Raw genomic sequence first — 25,130 nt, 5'->3', positions numbered from 1 at the left:
CACTCACCTCACACGAGCATTCTTTACATCGCCTTGTCTGGGAAATGTGTTCCTATCTGTTCGGTTTGGAATTGTTCCACGGCTATTCTGGATCCCCGTTCTTGTCGAAGGACGTTTGGTGTTTGTTGGACAGTAGATAGTGGGAGGTGCTTGTGGAACTGCTCCCACTTTCAATAGATTAACTGCTGCAGCGGAGGGACGATGTTGCTGAATTGTTTGACTATTCCCTGAGGGAACAACAAACGAAGGCCAGAAAAGAGAGTCCCTCCTGTTCGCATCAATAGTTCCGTCTGCTTGCTTGTCTGTTACAACCAATGATGGAGTGGCCGATCTGCCTGACTTGATGGAATAACTATTTCCGCAACATGTCCCTTTTCTTTACCCTTTCTTGTCTGGTGTACGGAGTAATAGTCGAGCAATCGAGCAATCAGACAATCAATAATTGTGACCCCACGATGTGAATAATGTCAATTCCCGGCGCCGTTGTTCGCTCGCTCGTTGGTTTGATTCACATTGATCACCATCGTGAGTTCCTGGACACGACAAGAAATAAAAAGCCTCAACTAAACAGGCATATGCGGCTGCGATGTCGGGCAAGACAGGGAAGAGGTCTCCCCAAATGTTCTCGGCTCTGTTCCCTGCATCCCCCGCAAGCAAAAGGCGAGACATGGGTGGGCAAATGGGTGGACCAGGGTGGACATAAGTGCGGCGGTGCGGCGGCGCACCACACAAACGATAGCGTACCGCAGATCCTCGCGCCAAGCTGATAACGACTTCAACGGCCGCCATTGGCTCGCTGTGAGTGATGGCAAAACGTAATGCCCGGCCCCGCGGCAACGTCCCCATCATGCAACTGATAAGGGCTTTGTTGGGGAAAGTCCATGTGGACATTGTGGAGTGGAATCCATGGGCGGGCAGAATGATGCAGAGTTTTCAATTGAAGAGGGTGTCATTCTATCTGCTGAAGAAGAAATTATCGATCAGGAGGCTGTTATTTTCTTTTCTTCTGCCGGAAAACAATGTCGTTGCCGCTGTTGTTGTTGTTATTGTTGCTGCTCCTGCATGCAAGGTCAGTCTATCTCTCGCGTGGCGCTGTTACCGTATTCGGAATGGAGCCATATGTCATGCTCCGCCAGCGTGGGTACTATCGTGGGAATGGCATGTGGTTGTCCATCAGATATACCTCTGTCTGTTCGTTCAATGTGTTCCGTATCGTACGTTCGGTTCGGCCTTTTCAAAATATCAGTCCACATGCCCGCCGCAAGTTTGTTGATCTCATTATCGACATTCTCCCATCGTTGAGGCGCCGTTCTGATAGTCATCGGAATTGAGTGTGCAGCGGTCGTTGAATTATGCTTATTTCCCCAGGATCGACCCTTCATCTCTGTGTAATCATCAAGCCTTGCTCCAGCGGGTAGATAACGGTTCGCATTGTTCACCCCTAGTTCCTTAAAATGACGGCATCTTCATTGCAATTGGCAGCAACAATGGGAGGCTGAGACCAGTGAACTTGGTCCCTCCCATCAGCTCTAGAGCCCCGTTGCACTCCAACGTTGATAACGCCCACGCGTGGCAAAAGCAGGTGTTCGTCTGAGCAGGGCTGTGGGAACCATCAGGGGAACGCCGGCCATCCGGGAGCTAGAGAGCAGCACTGTCGACAGATATGAAGTGCCAGTGCTCTGGAAAATCTGGGGTAGAGCGCCTTCGGAGCCATCAGGAGAGTGGGCTCGATCCTCCCGGAAATTCCCTACCCTTTTCCAAACGGATCACCCCTTATGCGGTTTGTAATCTGAACTGGAAATGTTCCCAGCGGTCGTATCCAGATCACACTCCCCTGCTCACTTTTAGGCACTCGTTTTGTACCTGCATCCACTGCGTATTCGGTCATCCTCTGCTGTGGGCGCTTGGGGCGTCCCGACTCCGGAGAACGTGCACCCAGGCACTGCTTGACCAGCATCTTGGCATGTTTCCTTGACACACTCTTGTGTGCCTTCTTCATGGTTCGTGTATGTCGTAGCTCTATCTTGGTGCATCTCTTCTCAGTTGTTAGTTACCTCAATAGGTACTCAGCGAGACTTACCTCCCCCGGGCCAATTGAAATCTAGGTCTGGTTCGTCTACGACGACAACACTAACACTCGCCATGGAATTTCCGCCCTTGAAGTGACACAACGATAGAATTTCTTTTGCTCTTCCATGGTGAATCGCCGTTGAATAGCAAGAGTGCCAATTCAGAATGGCGGGTTGCGCTGACAGTGGCGTAAAGTAGGTAGAGTGCTGAAGGTTTCGCTGGAGGTGCGAGACAATAGGATGTGTGAGAAAGGAGATGAAAGTTCTGAGAAGCGATGTGACCAGCTTTGCGTAAAGCAATAATACACAGATGAGCGATGTCAACAATGCCGCCGAGGAAAGAAATGTTGTTGCGTTCTGAACATTGCTGGCTTGGTGCGGAAAGAAGTGGCGGAAGATCCGGGGAAGGCACACTCGCAAAGGCAGACTATGCCTTCCGCATAGGTCTGCATCATCACATACCTGAACATCCGAAGTCTTTCAAAGTGAGCCTGTCCACAGTCCGAACTGTCATTCTCGTATAGGTTCTCGAATCGGCGAAGCTATTGCATCTTCCAAAGTAGATGGTGCGGTTATCTACCATTGAATTACAGAACAGAAAGCTTTATCGTCAATGCCAAGACTTTCTGACAATGACACAGATTACTTTTGGAAAGGCACCGAGGTCCTGTATCGCAGCATACGAATGGAGTCGATACATTGTATGGCCAGTCGCAAACACGATAGTAAAGATTCATATCGATGGCGGTAGTTCCTTGCTGTCGACCGACAACTGTCCGTTTCTCCCGTATTCCGGCCTTAGACAAATCGAAAATGTCGAATAGGTCGGACTAACAACCTTATTGCGCATATGTATTACATATTGGATGTAGGATTCGTCGGATCGGCGAGGGAAGATGTTGGGATCTTGTCAAAAGATTGACCTTAAGGTACAACTTATCTTCGAGTTGTGAAAAGGACTACACCATACATCCACTTCAGCAACAAGGCTACGGTGACGGATCTGAGCGATCATATCAATGGACTTGGTAACTCGAAGGGCCAAACGGGACGGCTCAAGACCTACTGTCTCCTTTGGTGAAGGAACGCACCCTACAACAATCCGTGAATGTGTGCCGGCATGTAACTCGTTACCAGTCATGGCCATTGTTACGATTGTGAATCTTCCTGACAAAGAAGTTTCCGAGTCTCAGATTCCGCATGATAGTGAAGATATCGCTACCTTGGGATCTTCCGTCTGACAATACTTCGCTTGGTCCCAGACAGTCAGGCTCTTGGACTAGGATGTAAGGATCCCATGCTAAAGCCGGCGCATTCCTATACGATCAACAAGTGACGATTGAACTGTCACTAAAGTAAGTCGGAATTCATGGACATACATATTGAAACCAGAAGACTTGAGGTTGTGAAGTTTGAGCAATAGAGCAAGCGCGCGTGATGCGGAGAATGGTTGGAGCTAGACCGTAACAGGAAGGATAGTGTCAAGTTTTATGTAAAATCAACCTCTCGACATGGAACTGGTAGATCTCGTAAGTCCAGTCTTCCTCATTATTTCACCATCGTATATTATTGTTTATATTCTCCCTGGTATTTATCTTGATTTAATGTACAATTTGCAACGAATGTTGACAATCAGACCGAGTACAGATTTAATAACAATCTTGCTTTGGGCATTCTAAACGATGCTAAATGTCTGTGTCGCCAATGTTGGAGGGATCGATATCCACCGCACCAATTCTCCCAAGTTTTGATCACGATTATGAGGTATCGAATGTATGCTCAATGCAGCGCAGGTTGTTAGACAGCAGGATACTTGACCAGCAGATGGTTTTGTTTCTGAAGCGCTTATAAGGTTGGAGGATGTGTGTTAACATGTTGTAGTTGCTCCTGGGTAAAATGATTGGTAACTTGTTATTGTATTAGCGACAGGAGTGATCTCTACGAGAGTGCAGCAACTACTTTAGGTACTTGTATCAATACTGAGTTTGATATTGATGGAAGATGTACGGAGTATCCGACAGCATACATACAGTTAATGAGGGCTTCGTCTAACTCGGAAGGTCGGGTCTAATCTTTAGCGACAGTCGATAGGGTATAGTGTCGGCAATAGGAAAAGGGGTCATCCGTTATCGATAAGATTTCGTAGGTGGCTCACAATCCACCACACTATTCATTATTCTAGTCACTCCTGGCACCTGTTATGTCGTAGCATTAATATGTCCCAGGAGAGTATTTCCATCTGCCATGGAGAACATCATTGAGGTGCCGTGGCAGCTCGTGGCATCGTCTTTGAGGTCCGTACTATCCTTCTACTGGTAGAGTTCTTACTTGAAAGACCCTGGGAAAGGGACCAATGAATATAATAGGACAAGAGCTAAAAGAAGGGTCATGTTGCTATTGTAAAAGTTCAATAAGCGTAGAGATGTGCTTTTACCAACATTGGTTAGCCCTGACTCTTGTGCCTGTCTCTTCCGGCCCAAATAATCAAAGAGATACACCTTGGCCTATTCGCTCATTGTTGGCGGTCAATCATTCCAGAATGCTGTAGCTGTAGCTGTAGCTGTAGCTGTAGCTGTAGCAGTCGTATCATGGTAACACCTCCTCACAGCAAGTACAGCGCAGCACGTCACTCCGTACTTTGTACTCTCTACGTTGTACACGCGTGGCCGTTGCATCTCGGGTCTGAAGTGACATCCACCCCAAGTGCGGCACAGGATGGGTCAACACGTGGCGATCGATAACTATTGATCGCTGGACCCGTCCGCCGGTCGTTAATTCGGGGCTATTTTCAGGAGATTGCCAGTCCGTCCCAATATCGCGAGTCAGAGGCAAGACATGGAGCAATAGGACATACAACGGAAAGTGGAATAGCAGCTAGACTGCACGCTTTACCTACTGTACCGTACTCCAGAGCCAAAGCCAAGGATACGAAGACCAATATAGGATAGATATCTGGCTATTCTCTCTTGGTCCCTTCAGCGCAAGAGTGCCATGTTGCAACCACGATAATGCGCAATCCCGCTGTCCCTGGACGAGCAACATGCAACGTGCAACCGCAGCTCGTGCCATATCGCTCGCTCGAGGCAGCATCGGAGAGGCAGTTTTCATGCTCTGTGTGACGCTGATCATCCTAGCCTCACAGCCCAGTGCAGTACTCCCTACTGTGCGTACAAGGTGCAAAGATTTCAAGGTCTCCCGCCGCGGACGCTAGCAGATGTAGACTGTTGTTTGAGTCAAGTAGCCATATCGTCCAAAGACAGGAGGCTGGATGGCGTGGACGACGGACGTCTCCCCCCGTGAATCAGGGAGATCCAATCCAAGGTTGAGTTCTCGTTCAAAGAAATACCATGAAAATTGTACTGGATACTGCGTTGTTACTCGTCGCCATTGTCAAGCAGGTCTGGGATGGGCATGCTAGAAAACACCCGAACGCGGCCACTAGACAATAGAGCTGTAACTCTGACCTGCATCTTCATTAGACATGTTGGCAGACGTGCACCTGTGCCCCAGTCTTGTCGTACGGTGCGTGCTGGGTACGCTATCATCCCATGTATAGTACTTGTACCTGTGTGTACCTGTTCCTGGTCGTACTAGACATGAGTAGAGGTCGTTCCCGCGATACGAATGAAAGTTGACAGCTCCTTTTTTTCTTCCAACCTCTCTCCCCACCAGGTCCAGTACACTTTTTCCATTGCGCTTTTGCTGCGTCGCTGCATCATTGCGTATTCACGGTGACCAGTTTTTATTTCTGTTGGTTCTACATTCAATACCCTCACTCGTTTCCTTAACAGGCGATTGATATTCGCCGTATACTGTGAACGACTGGTCGAAGCGAACGGCGCCTCGGGGAACACGCAGATCGCCTCAAGGATCACAAAGCCGTTGCGCCCATTCTCTAACCCCGAGCCTTCGAATCCTGACCTCCTGTTCAGGCTCACGTCTCACCTTCTCACCCCATCGTCGCCAATCAATCTTTGACTCCTTTCTTTCTCTCACCGACCTCCTTTGCCCTACGATCCTTCGCCTGCCTGTACCATCATCATCATCTCGCATTGCCATCATTCATCGGTATGGGCCATTGAAGTCTTGCTTGTCATTGTGCATTGCAACCCTCCACCAACGTTCTTTTTTTCCTTTTCCATTCACTTCCTGATTCAAGCCTCTCTATTTCCCCTCTCCTTCATCTAAACAATAGGAATATCTATTGTCGTGCATTGTGTTGCTGCAGGGCGCACGAATAGCATCGCCGTGCGATTACCCCCAACCCTGGACGCATTGCTACGCCGGAACGCAGCACATCTCACCGCGCAATCTGATTCGCATCGTCAGCAAATAAACTCTGGGCGCGCTGCGACAGCTGCCCATTTCTCATCTGCCTGCCATGATGCACCGAAAGACGCGGTCAGATGCTGGCGACATCTCCTCTCCCCGCTCTAGCAGAGCTCCAAGTTTTAGCAGCGAACGAGCGCCTTCCGTCGCGGGATCCGTCACCTTCCAGATGCCCACCACCATTCGACCTGCGCCTGCTTACATCGCTGCGTCGGTCGCCTCGCAGACAATTACCGACCATCACAATGCCAACCAGGTGCGCGAAGACCTCAACTCGGACGATGAAGCCGACCCGTCATCGCAGTCGCCAAATGCCCTCTTCTCCGAGCAAGCCCTGAGCTTGCTGAACGCCTTCCTCGACCACCTCCTCTTCGCATTCTTAGCCAGCGCCCGCTCCCCTTCGCTGACCGCCATTCGTCCTGCCATAACCGATGTGCTCAAACCACGACTTGCCCGAGAGGCAATGGCTACAGCTGATGAGGAGTTACAGGGGCTTTTGGCGGGAGACGAAGAGGAGTTTCCCGATAAAGAAAGTCAGGGCACATACAAGTGGGATGTTGAGAAGGTCTGGAAAAGGACGCGCCTACGGATTATGGTATACACTCGTCTGGGCGAATTGGAGGACGAAGATGAGGAGCGCTATGTGCAACAAGAGCGTGGACTCAGCATGGCTGTCGATGAGGACGACGAGGCCGGTCTTGTATCGTGGGCTTCTGCAATCTTCTTGACTTCAGTCATTGAGTATGTTGCTGAGCAGACCCTTTTGATCTCAGGCTCGGCAGCTTTTGCCCGAATGGCCGCAAAACTCAAAAAGTTGGCACAGCAATCCGACGAGGGTGAGGAGCCCCAGTTGGAGCGTGTAGTTGTCGAGGAATTTGATGTGGAGAAGATCGCCCTCAATTCTGCTCTCGGGAGACTCTGGAGAACCTGGAGAAAGCGCGTGCGGTCCCCTGTGACGCCGTTGTCGCCGAGAGGACCCCGTTCTTCTGCCAGCTTTACCAGCCTTCACCGACGCCAATTCAGTCGCGAAACAATGGATAGCTCCATCATTGCTGCTGAGAATGTTCAAGAGGTTCCTGAACACAAGCCCACCGAAACAGAGATCGCGGCCAACATCCCGCTCCCCATTGGAGACAACGACGTGAACGAAATCGAGGTTCCTGGACTCGCTCGCCAATTCGATAATGAGGACGAGACGGCCAGTGGAACCCAGACTCCGGTCCCACGACGCCTGCGACCCACTAGCTACATCATGCTTGCCCCTGCCGAGGAGTTCAGAGGAAAATTGAAGAAAGAGAGACCCATCTCTATGCCTCCGCCCGAGGCCGCCCCTTTCACTATTCCGGCCCATGTTCAGGCTGAGGAGGATGACGATGCCGAAGCCTATGGTGGAGCAGAGGTGAACGAAAGCATCGAGGATGAGGCCCAGTCAGCAGGACTTACCGATACCGAAATGGATTTTGTCACCCCCATGGAACGCCATTACGAAGATGACGAGTCATACATTGCAGATGAGCGCCAGGAAGGCATGCATCACAGGGAAAGTGTATATGAACCTGACGCAGATATGGTCGCGTTCGCGGCTTCCACGGGCATGGGTTTCGGTATGAGTCCAATCAGCCCGGCAGCTCCAACATTCGAGCGCCAGGGTCAGACGGCGGACGCTGCCATCAACAATGCATACGAGGCAGAGCCTCAAGTCTTACAGTCTAAGCGAATGTCGATCGAGAAGCCTGGGACGCCAGGACTTGTCCGTACCTACTCTATGCGCAGCTCCAGGAAATCCACCCCAAGCCCACCGCGGGAGCCGGGATCATATCTTGATGATCCGGATGATGACTTGGATGGCCCAGATGCAATCGGAGTTGCTCACACATCCAACGTTCCCATTCGTGCAACACCATCGCCCAACGAACCGGTGGCCCAAGAGTCGGATGTAGCTCATGGCAAGCAGAAAGAAGCCGACCACCAAGGCTTCGTCGAACTTACTCCTCGCCATGCTGTACCAATCGCCGCTGCGACCCGTCAAACTCCCAGCCCTGAGCGTGTTTCGATGCCTGATAAGTCTGTGGAGCGTAAGCCAGTATATCCCGAAAGAAACATTCCTCGTAGGGAGATGACACCACCCAAGGCTCGCATTCCTACTTTGTCATCCTTGGACGAAACAGAGACTTGGACGAACGCTTCTCCCGAACACGCAAAGCCCAGAAAGCAGTATCCCGACATGCAGCGAGCCAGTCCCTCCCGTGGCAGTCCAAAGTCTGGTCCAGCCTCGAATGTACGTGAGTCGCCCGCCGCACAGCTTGAAAAGCCAGTGGTGCGAAACTCTCAAGAGGGCTCACCACGGGCGCACACTGGGGCACCCGCCAACGTGGAAAAGTCATCACTCCAGCGGGTATCATCTTCATCTTCCAAATCCGCTTCTACTTCAATTCTTCACATCGGCCATGATTCAGAATCGAGCTTTGGTCGACCACGTGCAGTGAGTGGTCGAAGGTCGGAGGAGGATGTGCAGCGGGATTTCGATTCTTTGGTGAAGGGAGATGAAACTGTCAAGTTCACTCTCACTCCCCAGAGCATGCGCGACATGGAAGTAAGTGATTATCCGCTTGTTTGGCGAAATTGTAGACTAACGCATTTAGGAGACTTCAGCAGTTCGAAAAGTCGAAGCCCGTCCCTCTACCTCCACAGTCACTGTATATCCCCGTGTGAATGCGGATCCGGAAAATCAATTTGGGTCGCGACCTATTCCATCACGCACCGCCTCTCGTAACAAGTCAACGTCCAGCCAGCCCACACCGGTCAAGAAGTTGGGTCTCAAGCCCATGGCTAGAGAGCCACGCATTCAATCCGAATCAATGCGCGATTTTGCTGATTTCATCCGCTCTACTGGTCCTGCTGCAGGCGAAGAGCGACCAGTGCAACCGTTCGTCAGTCTCACTGATGGCAGCACGCCACCCAGTGGTTCTGCCAAATCACCAAACGCATCGTCGACAGCGATTTCCGGGCTTGGCCGAAAACTCTCCATCAGGCAAACCTCGAGTTCACAATCGAACGGCTCTGGAGAAGGGCCATCTGCGCGTCCCCGTGTTCATATGGAGCCTCGTAGCCCCGCTGGTCAGCGTAGTGGCAATGACGATCTAATTGATTTCATCCGCCAAGGACCACCTGGGGCAAACAACGGACAGCCTCGAATTCCCCGATCAGTTGCGCCTTTCCGAACGACTGTCGACTCGGACCAGTTCGATCGTATGCTTGATGATGGTGGAAACATTGAATCGGCGTATGGCTCTCAGGTTTCTACTAATTCTAAGCATTCGGCCCAAACGTCGAATTCGAGAACCGGTCTTTTACCAGCACCCAGCGTTGTCCAACCCGCCTATTCCAACACTCCGCAGAAGTTGACAGGCAACATGTCAAATCCCGAACCACAGATCCAGCGTACGCGTCGCCGGATCAAGGATCCCTACGCCATTGATCTCTCAGACGACGAAGATGACGATTTGCTGACCGCTTTGCCAGCCTCTGGGCAGCGGAAAGAAGAAAGTTTGATGGACTTTTTGAACTCCATGGAGCCACCCAAAAGCGCCGATCCCCAGCCCTTGCAGCTAAGTGGTGCTGCATTGGCTGCTGCAAGAGCTCGCGCTGCAGGTGGCTCCAATACGTCTCTTTCTGGCAGCGCATCTGGCGCGCCAGTGAGGAACGGTGTCGGAATCAATCCGTCAGTCAGGACATCTGGGCACTCGGCGCAAATATCTGCTTCCATCACGTCAGATGCTCCTCGCGCACGAGGACCCAAGCTTCAAGCCCGAGTTGCTAGTGCCCGTGATCCTCGATCCTCAGGTGGCCGCTCATCGACAAACGATCTTGCCGACTTTCTACGCAACTCTGGCCCTCCAGAGCCGCCAGCGCCTGCCCCAGGAGCTACTGTACGCAAGGAGGAGAATAAGCGCAGCATCAACGCCAAGTTCTGGCGCAAGAAGACCTACCCAGACATGCCATGATAGTACCTTCTTCTTATTCTTGTTTATTCACCTTTAATCCCACATTTACGGCTTCGGATGACTTTGGACTTGGAAACGGATTTTATTTTCTCACTTGATTCCCTTTTTAACTGCTTTCTACTGGACCCAAGCGTTATAGTTCATTTGTGAATGATTTACACCCATTGTGAATTCTTGTTCTGTTCAAATTTCATAAACATGCGAGCTTATTTGCCAGACTGCCTGGCCCCAGTGTCGCCTTTTAGATTAAATATCTCTTACAGTCCAAGGATTTCGAGGACATCATCATCATGACAAGCGCATCTACGCTTTCTCATTTTCTACAGCATGTTCTGCCCCTCCCTTCTCCCACATGCAAACATAGTTGAACATTTGCGAGCGGCTTTGCAAAGTATATGGACAGCAACTTCGAGTATGCAAATAACATTTACACATCAATCATTCTAACATCATTGCGCTGTACTACCTTGTGATTGTGCTCTTGACATCTATTGGATACATCCTGGGCGCTGGGTCTCTGGCCGAAGGCACTAATAATGTGTGATCAGGTTCACTTGCCTTATCGACTTCACCATAAAAATGTATGTCGCGGATAGGCCCATCTGACAGAGTATGATATTTCGTTTCACAGTTGCTATATCGCATGTGTTGTTCACCGCTATTCTATAGATCATGGAGATGCTTCACTCCAAATGCATTTCTCTATACTCTCTCTCCTTCCAATACCGGGATATTGTTCTTCGTTCATCCAGCCATCCATCCAACTCAATGGCCACACACATTATCTAAGCCAAGTAAATTCTCCAAAAGGCCAACGCCTTTCCAATCCCAGTCATGTTCAACACTCTCGCCACACTACGACGCAGCGGACCTCCCAGCCTCCCTCCTCACCCACTCCGCCCAAATGCCAATGTCGCCACAGACGTCCAACGCCCTGGCGACCCTCTTGACCTTGTTAACGTCGACGCCATGCCCTGTGTCCAAACCCATGTTTGCCGCCTCGCTGTCCTTATCAGCCTTTGCCGCACCGCTCTTGGAGTTTGTGGACGAGGAGGAGGAAGTGATGACGTTTTGTTCCGTGATGGAGAGTTCGGCGTTCGCGAGGACGTCGAGGGTCACGCCGAGGGCGGAGTAGTGGGATTGAGGGCCTGCGGTCGAGGTTGTGCTGGTGGTGGGGATCTGCGGGTTGAGGAGAGCTTCTAGGAGGGCGTCTGGCGAGGCGTTGAGGTCGAGGTTGGAGAGTGAGAGAGGGTTCGTTTGGTCTCGTTGGGTTTGGGATGTACTTGTGGATAGGGATGATGGTGATGGGAGGGCGGATAGAGGGTGAGGGACGTCGAGGCGGACTCGTGGGGCAGGTGGGGAGTAGGAAAGGGTGATGTCGACTGGAGTCTCGGGATGGGAGGGTTGAGCCTGCGGGGTTTGTGGTGGTGAAAGAGGTGTCCCCAAGGCGGATTTGGAGGGATGTTTACCCTCCTTGGTGTCGTTGGCACCGAAAGTGTTCTGCAGGAGTGAGGTGGTGAATGCGTATTGTCGTAGTATCGGTAGGATCTCGATTAGTTGGCGTGGATGTTGGAACGGTAAAGCGTCAATGGTGCGGGAGTATTCTATCTTGGGCACGTAGAGAGAGTTCGTGTGAGTGGTATGCTTTTCCGCACCTGAATCGTCGAACGTGAGAACCGTTCGGGTTGACTTGATCTCTTGCGTCGTCTCGCCGGCAGTACCTGTGAGGCCTGGATCTGGGTCGCCCGGACGGAGCACGAGGCCAACATATGTGGTGGCGCGGATATCTGCGTGGGGCACTTCTAGGCCTACGGATTGAAGCATGCTGACATAGACGGACAAAGGAACGGTCAATGGAGGGTAAAATTTGGCGACGAAGCGGATGTTGGGGAGACGGCCTGGCGCCGCGTCAATGTTCATGGCATCGTGATCGTCCCCCGACTCTGGGGGTGGGAGATATGTAGGAGGAGGTTCAAGCCAGTCGAGTGTGGGTTGGTTTAGGAGAAGGTTGTTGATGTCTGTGTCGGAAGTGCCTGGTGCCTTTTCTATCGCGTCGGAAATCCATGCATCTGAAATGCGGATCGGCGAGTACATGGACGAAGGAGAAGATTCACATTCAATAGTCAATGAATAGATTTTGTTTGTTTCAGGGTTTTGGTCCTCGGGATATGCTTGTGCCCTCTCGGAATCGATGTCCATTGCATCCTTCCCTTTGGGCGAGCTTGACGCTTGTTGGCCGGGCGGAGGAATGATGTGCCTACGATCCATCCAGTATTCGAGTGACACGCCCAGGCAAGTACCAGCATTGATTCGCGGTCGACCACTCTTCTTGCACAGCACTTCCCTTTCAGCTTGATGGCTTGCATGGGACGAGTTCGCATCGAGCAGGGTTAGTGCCATCTTCTTTTCATGCTCGAAGAGCTTCTTAAGACTCTCGTATACACCAAATATGGCTTGATAACAACTGACACCACCCTGTTTGGGGGCACTGAGCTTATCCATGCGAAGTAGTTTCTCCAGATTATTAGAGAATCGATCCAACGTCAGGTTTATCTTTGTAGTTCCTGGTAAAGGTCGCAAGCTATTCCTAAGCACAGTCGATCCTGTTTCCGAGTAATTGTGACGATCACTGTTCACGGCGAGCTTCACTTCCTCCACGACCACTTCGCCAAATCGGACCGGAACCTTTGCATGAAATTAGTATATGGACCATCAATGCGCTTCGCGTTGGGAATCTTTACCTCACACATTGCCTCATCACCAATGAGAAGAAGTAGCACCCTCGAATGCGGAGGCCCTTCCGGCATAACTTCCAGATTCTCCTGCTTGCAAAGCCTCATGATTCCCTCTTCACTGACCCTCCCAGGCTTTTTCTTAAGCATGGATATTATACTCTCCAGCCTTCTCCGGCGCTCTTCCTCGTCAGCGCGCCCCAATGCGCTCGCAGTCATTCCCAGTCCCAGTCCGCTCATGCTTATGCCCATCCCCACGCCACCTTCCGTCAGAAGCCCGAGTGCGGCCGGAGAATCGAAATTGACCATGGGAGGTACACTGCGCGGAGCCGGAGACGAGAATGCATGGAGCTGCTTTTGCGGCGTATTGGTGGACGGAGTGGGCGTAGCCATCGTGGCGGTTGAGCTCGCTTGGTTGAGCTTCAGAATTGTTCTTTATAATTATATAGATAATTATTGTCGCAGTGCGCGGTATGCGCAGCACTTGCAGCGAACGTGAGATTGTAATAAGGTGGTTGAGGAATCTTGTGAATTCCCAATGGATGTTGAAGCTTGTGCACGGATCACTGTACTTGGCTGCGGAAGGCGGGTACGCGGGGCAGCAGTGTGTTTCGAATACTCTATCAGTATGTACTCCGTACGCATGTCTTTAATGGATCCTAGCTGATCTTTACCAAAGACTAGCTGATAGCCTTGTGCGCCTGCGCTCTTTCAAAACCTGACCTCCTCGCCGTTTGTTGCGTTGCCAAAAATATTCCGATTCCTATGGATGTTGAGAAGATTGAATGGAACAAAGCCGCTGATGTTGAAATCGACGAGACTGAAATCATTGAAATATTCAAGGCAAAGGTAGATTGTCAGATCCAAAAAATGACTATGAAGCTGAAATGTTACAGACTAAACGGCTCAATGAGAACTTGACCTTCTCGTGGCACGATCATAACGACAATGATACGATCTACCCAATAAACGTCTTGGCCATTATCGTGGATGTACGAGACAGAATTGCGGCGATCAGGATTTTCGAGAAGAAGGGCAATGTATATGTTACTGGGAATGGAATAGAATATGCTGGCAAATTGGTACTAGTACCATGACAAGACGAATGGTTCTATTGGGGTATAGGACCGCCTCGTGTTGGTCATATCTCGAGACCGTAGATGTAGCAGCTTTGCTCCTACATGACCTGTCTACGGCTCAAAGACAACTCCATGCTCAAGCCCGGGGGTATTTCAAAATGGATGTGTTCTGGAAGGGAAGACATAGATCTTCTGGATCCACTGATGGCACAAACAATGGAGTTAATTTTAGTATTCCACGGTGAAGGTATAAGGGCTCTGATGCTAGAAAAAAGTATACAAAGAAGCTTGGGTATCGGTTATGCTAAAAGGAATTGCTGCGACCACACCGCCAGGCGCTCGACGGATCATCTGTAAAGCCCATCTCCATCATCCTCATCGTCGATAATCTCCGTCACCCTCTCTTTCGCACGCGTCGCTGCACCTCTAGTCCCGGATGATCTGGCACCCCCTCTTTTCGGCTTTGGTCTCGTTCTACTGGGTCCAGCCTTGAAAGCTTCGATGGCTTCGATAGATTCAACAGCTTCGATTGCCGCTTCGACTCGAAGTGCTTCCAGTTCATCTTGGACCAGTGCGTGGCTACCAAGAGAACGGGAGTTGGACGAGCTACTAGATTTGTTGCGATACTCTATCAAGCGAGTTCGTTTGCGCGGATGATCCGCGACGAATTCCTCCTGCTCCTGCTTCTCTTTGGCCTCGTTCTCCCAGCGCTTGCGAACCTCATCCTCGTGTTTGTTCTCCATGGAATGAAAAGATGCATGGTGACTGCACCCATCACATTCGTAGCTCGAAGAGCTCTGCAGACGTGTCAGCATTTTGATTCATTTATGATATTTGAGACCAGGACAACCTTTAGTGGATGGAGCATGAACCGTAGACAAGGGCATCGTGTGGATATCATGGTCTGCTTGAAATTGCATTGGCCCCGGGGAGGGACGTAGCCCATTTGGTCCCACACGTTTGTGGACATTGGGAGAGGATTGGCTTTATCGATTCAGGATCTGATGCAGCCGAATATCACGTAGCAAGCCTCAGCATCGAAGTTTATTTGATGTGAAGATGTGAAAAGATGTGAAGGGGTTTCAGCACTACAATGTCGGTATAAATAGGCTGGAAATATTTCTTTGATGCGACAGAGGGGACACACGGTCACGTGTCACGTCATTCTCCATTGGGCCAGCCTACAAATAGGGAAGAGCACGTGGAAGAATGCTTGATGCATCATTCACCTATGCAGGGACAGGGTACGTCATATATTGATTCTTTTTTTGACTTGTGGCAGAACACTTTTTTTTTTCCTATATGTACTCCGTGATGTACTTTGTCTAATAGAGGTATTGACTTTGTGTTGGCATAGGCTTTCTTTTGCAAGCTACCTCGGACTAGCACTCCAAAAATTCTGCTACGCACTATGTTTGGGAGTGCATTAGGTCAGGTTCAGGAGTTCCCAAATACATGTTCACACCTTTCCCTACCACCTTTGAATATTTAATTTATTCCGCAGCCATTGTTGTGAATGAATGTAGCTTATTCACCATTCGAAATCGTTGTTCTAACCCACAGATGCACCGTGGGGTAACGCAAGCCTCGTTCTGTCGGTGTACGTTGTCAAGACCGAGCTATCAAGCCCTAGCCACCAACCTTGCGGATCCTAGCGACCGAGTTAGATGTCTTAATCACCGACGTATCGGCCTCGGGTGACTGATTCCTCAAATAGATCTCCCTCTGGCGCTAAGGATCAGAGAGGGGAAATCTGGCCATACTCTGCAGCGTGTACGAGGTACGAGCAGGGTCGGCAACAGCGGGGTATTCGAAAGCTCTTCTGGTATAAGAAGCCCGTTAAAGCGCCGACATGACAGCTCTACCACTCGACTCCCCATCACAAACCAAAATCCTCGTGCACACCGCCCATTCTCACTTCTCTTAACTCCACAATTAACCCATTGATTCTTCGCCATGGCTCAAGAAGGCGGTTGCTTCTGCGCAAACATTCGATACACCATCGAAGGACAGCCCCACGTTCAGGTCCGCATACCCCAAGATGGATGATTCCTGGACTGATATGTTTCTCTTAGGCTCTTTGCCACTGCCTTGACTGCCGAAAGATTGGCGGAGGTACCTACAGTGTCAATGCTATATACGCAGAAAGCGGCCTCAAGGTCACCAAGGGCACGCCCAAGACGTTTAGTGTCAAGGCAGACAGCGGGAATGTGATCGACAACCATTTCTGGTGAGAGAATACAAGACAGAGGGTTTGCGCTTGCTCTAATTATTGTGTAGCGGTGATTGCGGATCCACCTTGTGGCGTGGTGGTGCATCCTTCCCAGGCCTCGTAGTCCTTAAAGTAACAAACCCATCTTTGCCTCTTGACAGCCACATCCGCTAATCCTTTTAAAGGTCGGAACTCTCGACGATGCTGACGCGATCAACAACTACAAGGCGGGCGCAGAGCTCTTCACCCGCAGCCGCGCACCTTGGATTCATGCCGTTGAGGGTGCCGCACAGAAGGAGACCAAGTAAACGAGTGTGGAGAGGCAATTCGTGAAGCGGCGATGGAGGAAGTACCCGTCGGACACGGGGGATACAGCGTGGCATAAGCAGATGAGCCGTGAGGCTCTGCGAGATACCTTAGCATGTTATTCTGAATCCGAGCTTTCGGGTTCTTTGAGTCGTTCCTTCAACATCTGCGTATAATGCCATTAGCCACCACTCGAGAATATATCGCCTGGAGCCTTTACCGATTGTAGCAGCTGTTTCAATTCCTTGACCTTCGTTTCCTTGACAAGTACATGCTCTTCGTCGAGATCTTCGATGATGAATTCGTTGTTTCGTTTGCTGTCAATGTCCACCAGCATGGCTTTGATGGATGCGTCACACTTGACGAGGGTGCCTGGTTGATTGTGTCAGAAGTGCGAGTCTCGAGGGAATGATATAAACACGGAGAGAGGGGGCTTACCCTTGACGGCCTTGACCATGGTGAGAGGTAACCGTACTGGATGAGGAGGAGAGGTGGTGGTGGAAGTTGAAAGACGCGCGCGGATGAAGTGCGAGTAAAGTAACGTAGTAGAATTTCGTACGAACCATCAAGGTCCTAAAGTTATGACCAGGTAGGCACTCGTATAATAAGTAGATCATCCAAGGTGAATGATTAATAAACTTTCAACAGGAACGCTTCGCTTGGCGTGTTATGGTATTGGTAATATGGTACCTTGTATGGCGTTGGCGTGCCTTTTGTCGGAGCAAGCGGAGAAGCGGTGACTTCCTTCCCCGGTCATCCCAGATGCGGAAGTTTCCATTGCCGATCAGTGCGCAACCATCCAGACCCTGTCTCTCGTCATTGACCCTCGATCGGATGTCTGTTACGAAGTACAACCTTATCTATTGCTCTCTCCCTCATCGGCAATCGCCAATTTCGCCATCAATTGCTGTGAGACTTGACTGATTGTTGTATCTTGTGGTCATGGTCTGAGTTCTACCCTCCACCGTTCCCTTTCTCTTCTTACACACGCACCAATGCGCCGAGCTTCCGGCTCGCCGTCTCCTTCATCGGTAGTTAGCGGGAGATACTCTTGATCATGATATCTGCGGTCGTGGATTTCCTCCAGAATGGTTGGGATAAGCAGGGCCTATGGATATTTGCTATCCTCTTGATCTCTGCTACAACACCCCACGCGCATGCTCAGTTAACAGCCCCTACATTATCAACGATATCTTCAACCACCACACCTTTTGCAACGACCATTGTTACGCCCAGTCCCACGACCACTGCTCCTCCTCCTCCTCATTTATCGATATTGACGACTCTCTCCACCACATTTTTGAACACCAATTCTACTTCCTCGATATCAACTATCCGCGAGACTGACCAACCTCCCAGCCAACTGTTCCCACTGTCTAGTACAGAAACTCAGCCGAACTCAAACCAAGAGCGAAACGAGAGTGCGTTCAATTACTACTTCTTGATCCTTGCTGGCTTTGGAGCGGTCCTTGCGGTCGGATTATGGTGGATTCGAAAACGGAGGAAAAGGCAAAAAGAGCAGATGCGTCTCAGTGGTCAAACTGCTCTTGCAAGGGATCTCGACGGTTGGGTCAACACACGGCGATGGGTACATGGTGCTTGGAGGCATAATCAAACAGTTGCTATCATTCGACGTGAGGAAGGACTTGACGAGAATGGCGAGCCTCCACCCCCATATCATTCTGATGCCAGCGCGTCTGTCCCATCTAACAGACAATGCGTCATACAACAGACTTCGTCTGAGTTACCAGTCCCACTTCGAACTATCTCAAGAGAAGACATAGCCAGAGCAGGACCACCGGCGTATCCTGTGTTGGAACATCATGGCCAGAATTCTACTGTTACTTCAGATTCAATGGCCGACCCTGGTATGCCTTCTAGCAGTCTTCGATCCGTGGAATCCAGGGTTCGTGCGGACACAATCCACGGTGGAGCAACATGACACGACGGGTTGCCGGTAAATCGCCTCTTTCAATTTTGCAAATACTGCCTCTGGCTCTTTTGAGTGGACCCAGTACCGTACAGTGACTAGCCGCCGATGGTAGAAGGTACGCATGTAGAGATCACTCTACTGAAGAGAACGCACAGCTCTTTTGTGACTTAATCATGCTAACATTAGCAGACTTACAAAGTCAAATCGGCATCACACAATAGCTTGTTTTGTGCAATGCACCCAAATTTGAATGCGCTAGTACTTCCCAATTTTTGTCAACGGGTTGAAAAGCTATTTTACTTGAAGGAGATCCGAAACGAGTTAGCCGGTCCTTTTGCCGAATATAGGTACCCATGATTTGCTCCAGACAGTGTCTCCGTGAGATCATGGGCCGATTCGACCAAGATATTTTGGACAGGTTAATTATGTTGATGCAGGTACAGTTTTGATCCTCGGCCAGGCTCTTGCCATCTTACGTGAGTACAGCCACGCTGCCATCACCGCAGCGTGACGCCATTCCTTCGTCACAACCCCTTCACGATTTGGATGGAACATGAACGGCGAGGCCAGATGAAGAGATATTTGACTGCCTGATCATCCGTACCTCACCCCGCCTGTGTCACCACTACGCAATGATGCTTCTCTCTCTCTCTCTCTCTCTCTCTCTCTCTCTCTCTCTCTCTCCCCTCCTCTTCCAGCTCTTCGAGTTTGTCATTGGAGGAATACTTTGGCCTCCTTCGACAAATTGTGCGCATCATTCCTAATATGAACCATCCTCCGGGACCTTTCGGGCGTACGAGACTACGAGTACGAGAATCAAACAAACATCGCTTGGTGCAGCCAAGCGTGGGGGCCCCCGCCCTATCTGCAAGGTCGTTTCACCAACCGCGCGCAGCGCAATCGTCACTCACGCTACAACTCGAATGAGGAAATGCTGCGCGCGCGTAAGTGTTGATTATGCCTTGCGAAACGCTTCGCCTATTTCTACAATCAGAAATGAGTGGAGATTAATACTGACGTTGCTCCAACCGTTCTCCACTTCAGGCAGGTAGCTATCAGCGATCCTTGGGAATCCTATCGTATTGCTCATGAGATGTTTAAGACGGTCTGGGGGTCTTCCTTTTTCCGTGGGCCTGGTATTGTTTCCATTTCATGGCCTATAACGACTCTAACTGCGTCGCACCACCCTATAGCGTTCATTCAGCCCTGGCAGTCAAGTCCTGGAAATGTTTGGTCATCGGTGAAACCTGCAGTTCGACTGGTCGCATCCTAATAGATTGAAAACGATAGTGTATGAAGACTCTCGATCCACAGGCTCCCTGCTGGATGGTGGCTTGCGACCGGAATCGAAGACGTCGACCATACGAAGCGAGTGACCCGAATAACCGACTGGCTGGTCCCCTTTCTCCGTGCCAATCACGATTTCAGCCGCGCAGAACGACCGATCATCACATACTTCCTATTCCAGGCACCGTGGCCCTTAGATTTTGTTGGCTATTCTCATTATGCGCGCCCTGTGCCGAGCAGGCCTTGTCCAGAGAACTTGTAGCATCTGCGATTGCTACAAGACGGAACCTCGTACATCCGAAGCCTTGCAACCCGCCCCATTGCGGCACGCTCTCTGTGATGTGTCTGAACATCTTGAAAACCTGATGCAAATCAGATCCCTCACACCAACGCCTGTGCGCACAATTAGAGAATCCTCGGTCTTCAATCCGAGCCCCTAATTCTCTGTCGATCAGAGGTTGTAGCGAAAAGTGATTGGACCTACGGGAAGCGCAATAGCAGATTACGCCCATCCGCCTGAGGTGGGCAAACATATATCAGTGCCTAGCGAAATTTCTTCTTCCATTTATCAACAAGTATGCAAGCCTGAAACATTCCAGGCTTGCTTGAAAAGATCGGTCTTGCTCGGAGAGGTCAGCAAGACGAGAGATCAGACGAAGAGACAGCTGTACGGACATGCTGTTAGTAATCTGAGAGCCCGCGGACTTTTGTTCTACCTTTCTGGACATGTATAAATTGATCTATGAGAGCATCTGCACGCTACTGACTACATAACAAGCGTTCCTCTTGCATTGTTGTTGTATTGGACTCCCTTTTCACCATTCCACAAACTCTAGTAACAAACGAGAGCGTGAGCATGTCATCTTCCAATGGAATCCTAGTGATTGGTAGACTATCCGTATTCATCCACAGCCGGAAAGCTACTGATAGTATCCAGTTGCGTGTAATGAAGCACGCCCTGAATTCGATCCGTCTCGCCATTTCAAACTTGGAAACAATTCCACCCGGGTCATCAGGACTGCAGGAGGGCGCGTATCTGAAGCTATAAACTCGCTATACAATTTTGACCAATCTTCTCATATCGGAATGATCGTAATTGCACATCATATTGGTAAGCCACTTGTTCATAGGACCGCGGTACAGCGCTGTTGTTGGCATTTATATCTAACAGTCCTTCAGACTGCTGCTATGTGGCGCACGATCCTGAGGCGAACCTGCGCTCTGAGATGGTGTTGCTCAAAGGCTCTCCTTATGTTCGTAGAAGTATACCAGTAGTTGGATTTGTACTTAACGGCACTCCGACGATGCGCGAAGTAAAGTGAGTCATTCCAACATTCCGGCTCCCCATCTTGATCCATATGCTTGGAAGTTAGGTGTACTGATAATTGCTAGCATTCCTGGCAACATTCAAGATGAAGCGATTCGCCAGCAAATCCTGGGCCAGCAAATCCTGGGCCAAATGGAAGACTTTGGTCCGTACTGGGGTTAATTGCTGAACTATTGATTTGGGTGGTCCAACGTCGCTGTTGTGCAAATCTAGGCATTGCTGAACGGTTGGCAAGTGCGGACCAGTTCATCGGAACGTTCAACATAGTGTACCTTGGTTCTCTGATTAGGGCGAAATATTCAATGCTATAAAATGTGGCTTCTACTCTTCTCTACATTGATCACTTTGACTCCTTTGCTTCCAATTTCTACTTCGAAAACCGTGCACGCAGGCGTACAACGCATCGCAAGAACATCCAGCGACACCCTTTGCCCAGAAATAGCAGTCAGTCACAGCGCGTGCAGATTCTGACGTGTGGGAATCGTCTGCCGACGGACCAACTGCCATTTGCAGCCAGGGGAAAAAAAGAAACCCAGAATTGTGCTCTTGATCCACTCCAATATAGGTTTAATCATCATGAAGGAAACGAGCTTGGAAGAAACGACGTCTATTGCTCGGAAGGACACGCCGACCAATGGGAACGAGCCCAGCACGGCCCGACAGAACGACGCCAAACGGGCCGGACCCCCGACGTCAGAACCGGCTTTCCTGACAGGGTCAGCCCCTCAACCGCCACCACCAGCCTTGATGCCAGATGCTGTGCGACTTGTGACTCGTAATGCTACACCACTGGATTGCAGTAACGTGGAACAGAGTCCCCTCTCCATCTACCGGGCGGCCGCCGGCTTGACCCCCACACCTGCAGGTCCTAACTATACCGAGTTACAGTCTATCCTACGCGACCTCATTGTACTGGCGCGCCAGTGCTTCAATCGTCACGAGTGCAGCATAACCCTTCATATGCGGTCACTCCGGCTCCACGGTCGCACCAAGCGCTTTTTCGATAGATGGGTTGGACACGACTTCCTTGGAGACGGAATGTATGGCTATTGTCTAGAGACGCAGCAACTGTTCAACATAATCGAGATTGTTGCTCGAAATGATCCATCCTTTCACTTCGGGCCAATCGCTTGGCCACAACCCAATATTGGATCTGACGACTACTGCGCCCTGAAAAGCGCTGTATGCATGGAAATCGACAGTCTTATTTTTAAGAGATCTGACTTGAACTTGGCCGAGCTTGCAATATAGGGCGGAGACAGGAGCGTCTCAGAAGAAGAGGAAGCCACAGCGTGTCTCGGTTTAGAGCATAAGCATAACAATACGCACCAACAGCTAGCAAGGTCACCTCAAGAGCGAAGATAACATACGATCTTCCAAGGCCAAGAGTTCTAGGATAGAAACTGGTTCACCTACGTCCATACCCGGCGGGGTGGCACTCTAACGGTGCACGCCCCAACATCAAAAGCACGCATGTATGTGGCGTATCTGTCCGTAAACGGCAATAGATCCTGTTCACAACCTTGCAGCGACCGTCTGCCTAGTTGTGCCGACTTCTTTCAGGATATCCCAGACCTTCAGTCCCTCCTCGAGCCATCTATCTTCCTCGCACTTTACGGACCCATTGGCTTTTAACGTTCTGATGTGCAACGGATGCTGTGTGCCCCATTCCACTTCTTCGCCCTTGATAAACTTAGCAAGGTTGTCATGGAAGGCAGCCCGTATGAGTTGCTGCTCAGCCTTGTTCAAGCTGTCCCCGTCACCCCAGAACCACAGAACCATATCCGTCCCATGCGTGACCCCCCAGTCTTTTGGCCAACGCCGGTCACAGCATGCTGCACGCCATTCTATACGATACCGATAGATCAGGTGTCCAGCACCGTGGCGCACAAGGGCATTGACCATGCCACGTTCAAGATGGTGGATCTGTATATCTGCATAGATACATCCGAATGCCTGTTTCCAATCTTGGCAGTCTGTCGGCAGCTTCCCTCCTGGATAATAGTGCCGCATAAGCGCCTTGCAAGAGGCGGTAGGGTAGTCAGCCTGCAAACGTTGAAAGAGACTGTCTATATCATTGGAAGGGGGTCTCCATGTTCCATACACGTTGTGCTCATCCTTGCACTCGCCAATGATCAATTTGATGCCCCGTGTCTTCATGCGGCTGGCGAATGAACCGTTGTCAATCTCGCGCATTAGACCAACCCGTACAAATGATCCATCGGTCACGGCTCGGAACTGGTGATATTTGATGCGCGTAGTTGCATCGACCAGCGTCCTTGCATCCAAAGACCGTAGCTTGAGTAACTTCTCTGCAGCGGACAGCTCACGTGGTATCTCCAATGCCTGCAGAAGCTCATCGAACTGATCCTGGGCTTCATCCAAACTCTTTGGCTGCAGACCGGGGCCATTGGACATCATAAGCGCTCTCCTAACGATGCACTTGTTGTCCGGCAAGCCAAGGTCGTAGGCGAGCTGATGAAACGTTGAATGCGAGCCAGCGGAATAGCCACCAATCGTGATGTTGGACGCATTGCCGCCAAAGTAGCTGATATTTTGCCATGTCCATTCCAAGGCCAATCGCTGGTCCCAAAACCCAAGATTGGCAGAGGTGTCGGAGCTCACATTCAACAATTCTGGCGAGGCTAGGAAACCAAAAACATTGAGGCGGTACGCTGGCATCACAATGATGGCCTTGCAGTCAGTGTCGCTTAGCATCTTCATTGGGTTGCTGTCATTGGCGTTACCGAATTGGAGAAACCCTCCATCTACGCGCGATTAGCATGCACCCGCAGTCAAGGGCAGGATGCTCCAGGGATACGTACGGATCCAAAATAAAACAGGCCATCCTGTTGTAAAACACGTCAGATGAGAATCATCGTAAAGGAATCATATCCCTAGCGTGACTCACCTTGCTGTGGCGGGTCACCAATCGGAATGTAGATGTTACTCTGCAGACAATCTTCATCCCATGCGTCTTCATTAGGCTGAGGCTGAGGGCAAACGCCGCAACTCCCCGTGTACTTCCCTGGGCTCGCACTCGTGCCGTAACGGAAACATGGAGGGAGGGATCGGGGACGTGCCCATCTGAACTGTTTCGTAGGGGGCAATGCGTACGGGATTCCTCCAAAGTAGTGGCAGAGCGGCAAGGATTGTTTGTCGAGAAGTGTCAACCCTTCGACAAAACCACGGAACTGCAGGTCACGCAGATAGGGCTCGGATGCTCTCATAATTCTCTGACCGACGGGAGATGCAACAACAAAAGTAACGATGGCATCCAGAGTCGGTGATGGGATGAGGTTGACTGGAGACTGGACTGGACTGGTCCCAGGGTGCCAGCATATGGGGTATGTCCCGACTAGAACGGACCGGAAGGTGAACTGGGCGGCCCACATCCACCTACATACGACTAAACCCGAGTATTCGGTCTCTGGACCCTGTTCCGCAGTTCCAAGCTTAGTTACCTGTGCCTCCCACCTCCCACCCTCCACGGACCACACGATACCCACACTCAGTCACGACAAGACAAGTTCAAGTACACAACACAACACACAGTACTAGAGTGCACAGCACCCAGTGCGGAGTACATCCACAATATCCACAACCCACCATCGGCATCGCTTTAGGCCGTCTTTACATCACATAGCTACTCTCGGTCGATCAGACGTTGATCATCTCGCACAATTTCTTGTTTTCTTTCCAAGACTGCAACCCCCAACTTTGCCGTCACACAGATATTATTCACCTCCTCAAAAAGAATCTTGCTCCATCCAACCGCTGCTAATCGGCAACTGCCGGATCACATTCTGCACATACATGTGCGATTTGCACTTTAGTTTTCCTGTCTTGGAC

The 25,130-nt window shown here is 50.6% G+C and overlaps 9 protein-coding genes across 9 annotated transcripts; 5 read left to right on the top strand and 4 right to left on the bottom strand.

The window, feature by feature from the left end:
• The first annotated feature begins 5,977 nt into the window (after nucleotides 1-5,977).
• On the top strand, nucleotides 5,978-10,834 carry BU24DRAFT_416616 (uncharacterized protein). The gene is made up of 2 exons (XM_033526506.1): nucleotides 5,978-8,991; nucleotides 9,041-10,834. The coding sequence occupies exons 1-2, from the start codon at nucleotides 6,451-6,453 to the stop codon at nucleotides 10,400-10,402; spliced, it is 3,903 nt and encodes a 1,300-aa protein (XP_033389293.1). The 5' UTR covers nucleotides 5,978-6,450; the 3' UTR covers nucleotides 10,403-10,834.
• Nucleotides 10,835-11,012: 178 nt separating this feature from the next.
• On the bottom strand, nucleotides 11,013-13,654 carry BU24DRAFT_416615 (uncharacterized protein). Its single transcript, XM_033526505.1, has 2 exons — nucleotides 13,144-13,654; nucleotides 11,013-13,087 (listed from the first exon to the last, which is right to left on the bottom strand). Exons 1-2 carry the CDS (start codon nucleotides 13,525-13,527, stop codon nucleotides 11,258-11,260), a joined length of 2,214 nt encoding a protein of 737 aa, XP_033389292.1. The 5' UTR covers nucleotides 13,528-13,654; the 3' UTR covers nucleotides 11,013-11,257.
• A 798-nt stretch (nucleotides 13,655-14,452) lies between these two features.
• On the bottom strand, nucleotides 14,453-15,305 carry BU24DRAFT_416612 (uncharacterized protein). Its single transcript, XM_033526504.1, has 2 exons — nucleotides 15,064-15,305; nucleotides 14,453-15,010 (listed from the first exon to the last, which is right to left on the bottom strand). The coding sequence occupies exons 1-2, from the start codon at nucleotides 15,181-15,183 to the stop codon at nucleotides 14,561-14,563; spliced, it is 570 nt and encodes a 189-aa protein (XP_033389291.1). The 5' UTR covers nucleotides 15,184-15,305; the 3' UTR covers nucleotides 14,453-14,560.
• Nucleotides 15,306-16,169: 864 nt separating this feature from the next.
• Nucleotides 16,170-16,733, top strand: BU24DRAFT_404011 (uncharacterized protein; the record flags this gene model as incomplete). Its single annotated transcript, XM_033525615.1, has 4 exons — nucleotides 16,170-16,238; nucleotides 16,289-16,443; nucleotides 16,494-16,557; nucleotides 16,611-16,733. 4 exons carry the CDS (start codon nucleotides 16,170-16,172, stop codon nucleotides 16,731-16,733), a joined length of 411 nt encoding a protein of 136 aa, XP_033389290.1.
• Nucleotides 16,611-17,312, bottom strand: BU24DRAFT_416610 (uncharacterized protein). Its single transcript, XM_033526503.1, has 3 exons — nucleotides 17,170-17,312; nucleotides 16,952-17,103; nucleotides 16,611-16,897 (listed from the first exon to the last, which is right to left on the bottom strand). The coding sequence occupies exons 1-3, from the start codon at nucleotides 17,186-17,188 to the stop codon at nucleotides 16,850-16,852; spliced, it is 219 nt and encodes a 72-aa protein (XP_033389289.1). The 5' UTR covers nucleotides 17,189-17,312; the 3' UTR covers nucleotides 16,611-16,849.
• Nucleotides 17,313-17,500: 188 nt separating this feature from the next.
• BU24DRAFT_11603 (uncharacterized protein) lies at nucleotides 17,501-18,835 on the top strand. The gene has a single exon (XM_033520848.1). It carries the CDS (start codon nucleotides 17,789-17,791, stop codon nucleotides 18,671-18,673), a length of 885 nt encoding a protein of 294 aa, XP_033389288.1. The 5' UTR covers nucleotides 17,501-17,788; the 3' UTR covers nucleotides 18,674-18,835.
• Nucleotides 18,836-20,707: 1,872 nt separating this feature from the next.
• On the top strand, nucleotides 20,708-21,597 carry BU24DRAFT_416608 (uncharacterized protein). Its single transcript, XM_033526502.1, has 4 exons — nucleotides 20,708-20,838; nucleotides 20,889-21,062; nucleotides 21,131-21,269; nucleotides 21,344-21,597. The coding sequence occupies exons 1-4, from the start codon at nucleotides 20,808-20,810 to the stop codon at nucleotides 21,438-21,440; spliced, it is 441 nt and encodes a 146-aa protein (XP_033389287.1). The 5' UTR covers nucleotides 20,708-20,807; the 3' UTR covers nucleotides 21,441-21,597.
• A 254-nt stretch (nucleotides 21,598-21,851) lies between these two features.
• BU24DRAFT_487461 (uncharacterized protein) lies at nucleotides 21,852-22,529 on the top strand (the record flags this gene model as incomplete). Its single annotated transcript, XM_033533455.1, has 1 exon — nucleotides 21,852-22,529. One exon carries the CDS (start codon nucleotides 21,855-21,857, stop codon nucleotides 22,527-22,529), a length of 675 nt encoding a protein of 224 aa, XP_033389286.1.
• A 264-nt stretch (nucleotides 22,530-22,793) lies between these two features.
• On the bottom strand, nucleotides 22,794-24,508 carry BU24DRAFT_429847 (paraben-hydrolyzing esterase precursor; the record flags this gene model as incomplete). Its single annotated transcript, XM_033529771.1, has 3 exons — nucleotides 22,794-24,046; nucleotides 24,104-24,127; nucleotides 24,190-24,508. The coding sequence occupies 3 exons, from the start codon at nucleotides 24,506-24,508 to the stop codon at nucleotides 22,794-22,796; spliced, it is 1,596 nt and encodes a 531-aa protein (XP_033389285.1).
• Nucleotides 24,509-25,130: the final 622 nt, after the last annotated feature.

The sequence above is a fragment of the Aaosphaeria arxii genome (assembly GCF_010015735.1).
Source record: "Aaosphaeria arxii CBS 175.79 unplaced genomic scaffold BU24scaffold_1, whole genome shotgun sequence".
NCBI classification, from domain to species: domain Eukaryota; kingdom Fungi; phylum Ascomycota; class Dothideomycetes; order Pleosporales; genus Aaosphaeria; species Aaosphaeria arxii.
Note: the sequence above shows the minus strand (reverse complement) of the source record. Positions and strands in the feature narration are given on the sequence as shown.